General features: G+C 33.1%; 1 protein-coding gene across 1 annotated transcript in view; it reads left to right on the forward strand.

Moving 5' to 3' along the window:
• Positions 1–8,967, forward strand: part of LOC131151604 (uncharacterized) — a 30,037-nt gene extending 21,070 nt beyond the window's left edge. Inside the window, exons 7-11 of the mRNA XM_058102864.1 lie at positions 105–156; positions 2,431–2,499; positions 7,943–8,029; positions 8,405–8,466; positions 8,550–8,967. Coding sequence (XP_057958847.1) covers positions 105–156; positions 2,431–2,499; positions 7,943–8,029; positions 8,405–8,466; positions 8,550–8,712 — 433 coding nt within the window. The 3' untranslated portion in view covers positions 8,713–8,967. The remainder of the gene's footprint in view (positions 1–104; positions 157–2,430; positions 2,500–7,942; positions 8,030–8,404; positions 8,467–8,549) is intronic.
• Positions 8,968–9,178: the final 211 nt, after the last annotated feature.

Below are 9,178 nucleotides of genomic sequence, written 5' to 3' on the forward strand. Positions count from 1 at the left end.
TATACTTTTGGGATCACTGTGTACTGAAATTATTTTACAAGTGGTTCATTGTTATTTTAATGTGTAATTTATTGTTAATTTACTATCCTCAACGATTTCCATAGAAGCATACTTGAACGTGATGAGCTCAAATCAATCCATTGGTCAGCTGGTGCAGTAAGTATCTCATCTCATTCCCTTTGTCTGTTTCTCTCTCTCTCTCTCTCTCTCTCTCTCTCTCTCTCTCTCTCTCTCTCTTTTGCATGTGCACATGCCTACATATGCACACACATGCACGCGCACATTTGGGGAAAAAACACTAAACTCAACACAGACAAATACATACTAATGAAGAGGTGTGAAAATGCAAAACTGTCATGGTCTTTTTCCACAAATTAGTTGAAAATATTTTGAAAAACATTCACCAAAAGAGCCTTGCAATGCATAGAAGCAGAAGTTTAGCAGTCAAATGAAAATGTAGAAAAAACTGTAGACTTCAAAGTTGTGCATATATATAGTTAATTTTTTTTTTTTCCCATTTTTTTAGAAGTCCTTTGTAGAAAATATTAATTTTAAATTTGATTAATTTTCTACTGGGGTTTGGATTGATAGTTTCCTTGCTGAAAACTATATTTGCACTTTATGTTAAAGTTAGCGCAAAAGCTTAACACAATATGTTCAGACTTCTGACATTTGGAGGCATGTATGTAGGTAGGTCTACAGTGTTTCTCTTTCTTTTTAGGAGTTGGACTGTAGTAGTGTAGATGTTACATTAAACAGGAGGATGGCAAGGAGGGGGGAACCCTGATTTCTCTGCTTTTGTAAGCACTTTTTTGTATATAAGATTATGAATATCAACATTTTCAAACTGATAAAGTTCGGTGTTTCCCCTGCCAAAAGGAAAGAATTTTATAGAGATATCCTTTCAAATTTCCAAGAACTTTGACAAATTTATTGTGATTTTTGCCAAGTCAAATTTAGACTGCAGTTTGAATTATTGTTCCCAGCATAAACAAGTTTTGATGAATCAATTTTTCTGTGGTGGCCGATGTTCATTACACAGAGTTCAGAAATAAATTCTCTTAAAATCTCTCTGCATCACTTTTTTCTTTTTCAACTACTACTACTACTACTATCACTACTACTATTATTATGATTATTATTTGAAAATTTTATTATTATTATTATTTGCAAATTTAAGTGTCAATTTATCCTATGAGTTGGCGATGAAGCAGTCGTCGAAGACAAGCTGGAGGATTCTATTGAAGAGAGGTTGTTTGGGCGGATTTTCGTCTGCTCACATACTCAAAACGGACCATGTTTTTGAAAATTAATATTTTAGGGGAAAAATGAGCGGGCTTTAATACTAAGTCATCGAGCACATGCAATGCTTGCGTAATGTCTCCATTTATTTACTTTTAGAGAAGTTATTAAGTCTTTACATTTTATCTTTGTTTTATAATTTAGATGATTCTCTTTCCCTGTCTTGAAACACATTCATTATGGAGCCTCCATCTTTCTTTTATAGGATAATTGGCTACCCACCTGAGACCCATATCAGCACCTTTGGCCCCAGACTGTCCTTCGAGTTTGCTTTATCTCTCAATCCCAAAGTAGGAGGCATCATCAATGGGTAGACAGGATCCTGGCCTAGAAGACCCGTCTCCAACATTATTGATATTAGATACAAAACCCCAAGCCTCAATCCATCCCGTTTCTGATGACAAAGTCGTTTGGGAGCTTATCCCCCCCAGGTTTCTTCTCCTCAAGATGTGCCTGGCAGCACTTCAGAACCAAGAAGCCTGCTGTCCCTTGGACCGACTCCATCTGATCCAAACATTATATCCTAAGGCATGCCATCATTGCTCAACTTGCCATCCAAAACGGGCTCACCACTGAGACAGATTGCGTAGTTGGATCCCCTCCACTTACACCATTTGCATCCTTTGCAGTTGTGAAGTTGAGTCAAGGAATCATCTCTTCTTTGGTTGCTAAATCTACTCTTAAGGCCTTTGCTTCTTGCAGATCTCTTAGAAGCCCCATACGCCTGAGCGCAGGCCTTGCTTGGATCTCTTCCCTTGACCCCAACAAAAACCCCAACAAAAGCAGACCTGCTGCTTTTGTTAAGCTTCTCTGTCCACAACTAATTACCATTTATTGAGGGCCAGGAACTCGAATGATATATCCAGCCACCCTTGTCTCTTCTGTCCACAACTAATTACCATTAATTTCTGTGCTCCTTCTTAATGAATCATTATGTATTCAAGATTGAGAATTCAGTCAATGGGAAAAGGAATAAAGAGAAATTAAGAGTAAAATGATATTTATCATATATCTTATGCCTTGGAAAGTGATAAAGATGTGGTTTCTGCATTCTATTTTCATTCTACGGAGAAGTACTTTGTTCTTCATGAGAACGTAATTTTATGATATATAAATTTGTGATTTCAGGTGCTTCCTTTTATTGGATTTGCAGTGGCAATGTTTCTGTTTTACTCGTTGGTCCCAATCTTGCTTAAGGTATGGTTATTGATTTTTTAAGATTTTAGATGAATCTTTTCTTATTTTTTGAAGATGTAGCCATTCACAAGATGACAGGCCCCAATTTTGGGTTTGAAGGAACACAATTTGTTGGGCCTAGATAATCTTTGAATATTTAGGAGTTTTCATTAAATTCTGATTTTCTGTTTACTTTTTCCCCTTAAATGCTCTTAGAGATTTTAGGGTCCTTTTGAGTTGTGAAAAATGGTTTTTCATTTTCCATTTGTTAGTTCTCTAAAGAACTAGCAGAGACTTGTGCAATGCACGAGATCTTTGACTATTTAATTTGTTAAGTATAGTATTATACACACACACACACACACACACACACACACACACACACACACACATATGCATATACATATATTTACCTATAATTATAAAATATATAATTAAAACATAATAAAAAAAAATTGTAAATGTAAATTGTTTTTGTTATTTCTTATTTGATTTTCTCATTCAATTTGATTAATTCATATTTAAATAAATTATTAATAAAAATGCTAGCCTTCTTGAAACTTACAAATACTGTTTTTCAAATACAACTTGATGCTCCTTTAGGTCCCACACAATCGTCACTAAAGCTTGATATGTGGGACCCAAAGAAACCATGTCGAATTTGAGATACATGTCATTATCACACTATCAAGTATCAACTAATTACGTATTCCTTAGAATAAATGTAATTTTGAAAGAAGAATATAAAATTAAATTGACCTATTCAAGATACTTTTTAAACAACATACAGTTAATATATGTATCTATCCATGCATTTAATGAATGCATTTCTTTTTAAAAGGAGCCCAATAAAATGAATATAAGATTTCACGGAAAATGAGTGCGATAAATGCATATTTTAAATTGCGTGGGACATTATAGTTAATATATTATCTATTATTTATTTATTTCACACACAGCCCGTCCCAAGTCCGTGTAAAGGAGGAGGGTTGCGTTGGGTAGTTGACAGCCAGCGTAAAATTTGTCAAATCACTATGACATGAATCTTTACCAAATATTTACTGGGGTGTCCCCCACAAGTGATGTGTTGCACTTGTACCACCTGAGTGTAACGAAAAGTGGGCAAGCGTGGGCTAGGTTGTCGCCCCGAAGCAACGCGCCGCTTGGTCGCCCAACTACGGTATCAAATATGCGAGGGTTCCTACATCATTCTGGATGTGGGCAGGTAAAGAAGTTAGTTTAAGAGACTAGGATTAGATTAGCAACTTGGAATATAGGGACACTTACGGGTAAATGCATGGAAATTATGGACACAATGATTAGAAGAAAAATTAATATAATTTGCCTTCAAGAAACTAAGTGGGTGGGGGAGAAAGCTATAGAAATTGATAAATCAAGATTTAAACTTTGGTACACTGGAAAAGAAAAGCATAAGAATGGGATAGGACTTATTATAGACAAAAACTTAAAAGATAGCATTGTAGACATAAATAGAGTAGGGGATAAAATTATAAAAATCAAGATGGTCTTAGGGCAAGAGATAATAAATATCATTAGTGCTTATGCTCTTCAAGTAGGCTTAGCAAAAAATCTTAAGAGACAATTTTGGGAAGATATGGATAATATTATATAAGGCATATTAGGGACTGAGAAATTCATTGGAGGAGATTTGAATGGACACGTTGGAACGGATAATAAAGGTTATGAGGATACATGGAGGATATGGATATGAAGACAAAAATGCGCCTGGGGAGATGATCTTAGACTTCGCTATGTCATATGATTTTATTACGATGGATATTTGCTTTAAAAAAGAGAAGAACACTTAATAACCTTTATAAATAGATAAAATAAAAGTAAAATAGATTTTTTCTTAACTAGGAGGGTAGATTCTTTATCATGTAAGGATTGTAAAATTATTCTAGGTGAAAGCTTAAGCACACAACATTGAATCCTAGTGCTAAGGATAAAATAAATTAGTGTAAGAGAATTAGGCGGGAGAACCTAAAGGGAGAAAATATAATAAAATTTAAAGATAAAATGATCAAAGATGGTGATTGGACTATAGATGATGGGATAGATACAAATACTCTTTGGAGTAGGATAGCTAGCTTTATTAAAAAAATAGTAAAAGAGATTTTAGGTGAATCGAGGGGAAAATTCTCAAGTAGCAAAGAAAGTTGGTAGTGGGATAAATATGTCCAAAAAGCCGTAAAGACAGAAAGAATTTGGTATAAAACGTGGCAAAAATGTAGAAACATGGATAACTTTGAAAAGTATAAAGAGAAGAGAAAATATGCAAAAAAAAGGCTGTTAGTGAGCTAAACATAGATCATTTAATAATTTGTATGATCGATTAGATACAAAGAAGCGGAAAGAGATGTATTTAAACTTGGTAGAGCTAGAGAAAAAAAGATTTAGGACTTAGGTAATGTGAAATGCATAAATAGTGAGGATGATATTGTCTTGGTTAAGGAAGAAGACATAAATGAAAGATGGCTAAGTTACTTTTGTAAATTGTTTAATGAAAATCAAATAGAAGACTTAAACTTAGAATTGACAAATGAGGAAAAAACTAAAAATATGAGATTTATTTGCAAAATTAGAGTTAATGAAGTTAATTTTGCACTTGAAAAGATGAAGAATGGAAAATCTATAGGATGGATAACATCTTAATTGAAGTTTGGAAATGCTTAGTGATAATGGAATTATATGGTTAACTAATTTATTTAACACAATTATAAAAAAGCTAAGAAAATTATCAGATGAATGGAGGAAAAATACTTTAATACGTTTATGCAAAAATAAAGGAGATATTCAAAATTGTAATAGTTATTGTGGAATTGAACTTATGAGTCATACGATGAAATTGTGGGAAAGGGTAGTTGAACTAGTTGAACAAAGATTAAGCGTAGAAACGAAGGTCTTTGAAAATTAATTTGGTTTTATGCCTTGGAAATCTACTAAAGAAGCTATATGTCTGTTAAAAAGATTAATGGAAAAATTTAGGAAAAATTAGAGAGATTTGCATATGCTATTTATTGACTTAGAAAAAGCATATGATACGGTACCTAGGGAAGTTCTATGATAGGTTTTAGAAAGAATAGTGTATGTGGGAGGTATATTGATGTTATTAAGGATATGTACGATGGAGTCATGACTAGTCTATGGACTATAGATCGAGAGACTAAAGAATTTCCAATCACCATAGGCGTAGATCAAAGATCTGCTTTGAGCCCTTATCGTTTTGCTTTAGTGATGGATCGACTAAGAGTATCCAAAATGAGGTTCTATGATGTATGTTGTTTGTAGATGATATTGTATTGATTGATGAAACTAGGGGCGGAGTAGAGGCTAAGTTAGAATTATGGAGATAAGTTTTGGAATCTAGAGGCTTTAGGATAAGTAGAGATAAGACAGAATATATGAAATGTAATTTTAGTAATAGTAGGAGGAATATTGGAGACAAAGTTGAACTTGATGATGAAGAAATAAATAATACTTGTAGATTTCGATACCTTGGATCTATTATGCAAGTTGAAAGAGAAATTGAAGAGGATGTAGTGCATAGAGTGAAAACATGTTGGGTAAAATGGAGAAGTGCTTCAACTTCAAGTGTGCTTTGTGATCGTAGAATACCATTAAAATTAAAAATAAAGTTTTATAGAACGGCTATAAGACTAGCTATGCTATATGGATTGGGTGACGAAGAGACAAAATATCCAAAAAGTAAAAGCTATCGAGATGAGAATGCTTAGATGGATGAGTATAAAAGTGAAAGATAAATTAAGAAATGAACATATTCGCGGTAAGTTAGGTGTAGCTCTTATAGAAGATAAGATAAGGGAGGGACGACTCAGATGGTTTGGGCACTTGCAACGTAGGCCATATAGTGCACCAATGAGGAAGAGCGAGTTAGTTATTGTGAGGGGAAGTAGTAAGAATTCAATAGTCTTGAAATTGTTAAAAGAAATGGTTCATAATTGCATAAATTGACGGAAAATGATTCATATAGCCGACCCCACCTAGTGTGGGACTTAAGGTTTGGTTTTTTTGTTGTTATTGTATCTATTATTTATTTATTTAATTGTATAGAAAGTTTTGGTTGGTTCTTTTTATTTTATTTTATTTTTTAATTCAAAATACTAGAAATTTTGGGGTTTAAGAGGCAATAGAGGGACTTTGTTTTGCTTTTATATATATAAATGCAAAAAAATCTCCTTATTTTCCTGTTTTTTCCTACATTTGTATCAGAAACTTGGAAAACATCTTTTTAGTTTTCTTGGTTTTCAGCTCTCTCACTAATTTTGATGTCTTTCACTATTTTTCACATTTTTGGCCTAAGGGACTAATGGTGATCTATAAACTGCTTTGCGTTTGATACCAAAGGTTTTTCAGGATGAAAAAGTTTATATGATAACTTTGACCATGAAAATTTATGAAATTTAGTGTGTATTTTTTCTTTGCTGACACTGATATTGACCCATTTTTAATATGGAGTTTAACTTCTCCACCGAGGTCTTATATTTTGGTTTCCCCTAATATGTTGAGGCTTTAAGATGATAAGAATTTGGATTGAAGTTTCAAATTTGATTTGAAAAAAAATATGATTATTTAAAATTTTATCAATGTTTTCTGCTTTCTGATAGAGATAATAATGCATAATATATGATTAAAATGTAATGAAATGTATAAATAATGAGAAATTGATGTGCATGGTGAATAACAACTGTGTGCATACTAAATCAATTAATGCAAATGCAGTGGGTAAGCTAACCAAATGAAAATTTCATGTTCAAATACAACTTATTATGACATTGCTTAATCTCAATAAGTTTAAAGCTATAATTTATTTTTTTTTAAAATTACAACTGTCAAAGTTTTCCCTTCCAAAATTTTCATTATGCAAATTCCATGGTTATATGTTTCCTTCTTATGTTGAATCATTACTTCTGTTCAGTTCAATTGAATTTTAGAAACTCGGCACAAACATATAATGGGTTCCTTGATGAAATGGATTATTGTTTTAATGGAAGACTTCCACAATTAAGTTTTGAATACATGATTAATATATTATCCATTTTTATAAGATGGATGTCTTCTCTCATTTTTTCCTCTCCAATTGATAATTTTTTTTTTTAATAAGTTACGTTGATTTTATTGAAGAGGCATCAAGGGGATGCCAGCCCATGGTACAAATCAAGCACCCTGAAGGGTGTCACACAAATTAAATATTACACCATAATCATTAATGACAGTCTTACCATGCCAGCTATTGATTGCAGTAAAAAACATGTGTTCTTTGCTTGAGGTTGAATTTTTGAACACTTTTCTATTCCTCTTTCCAAATGCACCAGAAAATTGCAAGGGGAATGAGGGACGTAGCCTTTCTCACTTCTCCCACAGAGTTAGCGATAACGCAATTAATAAATTATTTAATGAAAATTTCCCAATTGCCTTGCAGATTAGTGGGTCTACAATGCTAAACCTTTCTTTGCTGACATCAGACATGTGGGCTGTCTTGATTCGCATCTTTGCTTACCATGAGAAGGTACGTCAACGCATTATATCAAAATTTCTATCATTATTTTTGGTTACTTGAGGCTTTGTTTTGGGAACTAGGAAAACATGAAGAATGGAAAGGAAAATATCAATGGAATCTACTTTTTCTTGTTTGTAATTGAGAAGAATGAGAAAGAAAATAAAATATATAGTGAATGAATGAATGAACTTGTTTTTTTAAACATGCCAGGAGCCTTGTTTTTTTTTTTTTTTTCCCCCTAATTCCTATTCATATTTAAATAAATATTCATCCTTAATCATGTTTGAGGTAGAAAAAAAAATACAATCTAAAATTGGTTTCCATCTTATTATCTTTTCCTAGCCTGCAATTTAATTTCTGGAGCTTGCTACTTCTATCATTCAGGTCGACTGGATGTATTTCTTAGCCTTCACCTCTGTTGCGGTTGGACTCCTTATATATTCAGTGTACGTATGAACTACTGCATTTTTACTTGAGTTATTTTTAGGCTAATTTATGCTCACCGCCTATGCCTCTGTTTTAACTGCAGGGGTGACAAGGAAGAGGATCAATGTCGTGCAGCAGACGCTAGTTGCCAAGAAGATCCAGAGAGAAGCAAACATTTTGATGCAGAAGCTGGCTTAGCTGGAAATCCAGCAACCTGTACTGGGAGCTCAGAATCAAAAGGTAGCGATAGCGATAGTGTTTTTTAATGCAGTACATGATGCTGCTGAAGGCAAGCGAAGGCCAACCAAGGGTCACTGAGCCAAGAAAGCCTTTGTTTTTTTCGTAGCATTTTCTATAGAAATGTTAAAAGGAGTTTCTAATTATGAGAAGGGAGGGGATCGATGGGAAATAAGTAGCTCAATCGTTTTTATGTTTGTATTCGATTTGGGTTTTTACGAAATTCCTTTCCACTAATGATTCGAGCTTGAAATCATTAAATGAAAGTTTCAAACTTTGGTTGATGGGATGTCTCACGAGCATTATTTTGCAATCCCAGTACTGCTAGAAATAGTAAAGGCTGGAACATAATTTCTATTTTTCATTTCTGTTTTTTTTTTAAAAGGTTTTATTTTAAAAAAAAAATCTAGAAATGAAAAATAAAATTTCTTTTCTAGGACTTAAAAAACTTTTATTTTCTACTTTTTTAATACAAACATTAGAAAATTAAAATAG

Source organism: Malania oleifera, chromosome 3, assembly GCF_029873635.1.
Source record: "Malania oleifera isolate guangnan ecotype guangnan chromosome 3, ASM2987363v1, whole genome shotgun sequence".
Taxonomy (NCBI): Eukaryota; Viridiplantae; Streptophyta; class Magnoliopsida; order Santalales; family Ximeniaceae; genus Malania; species Malania oleifera.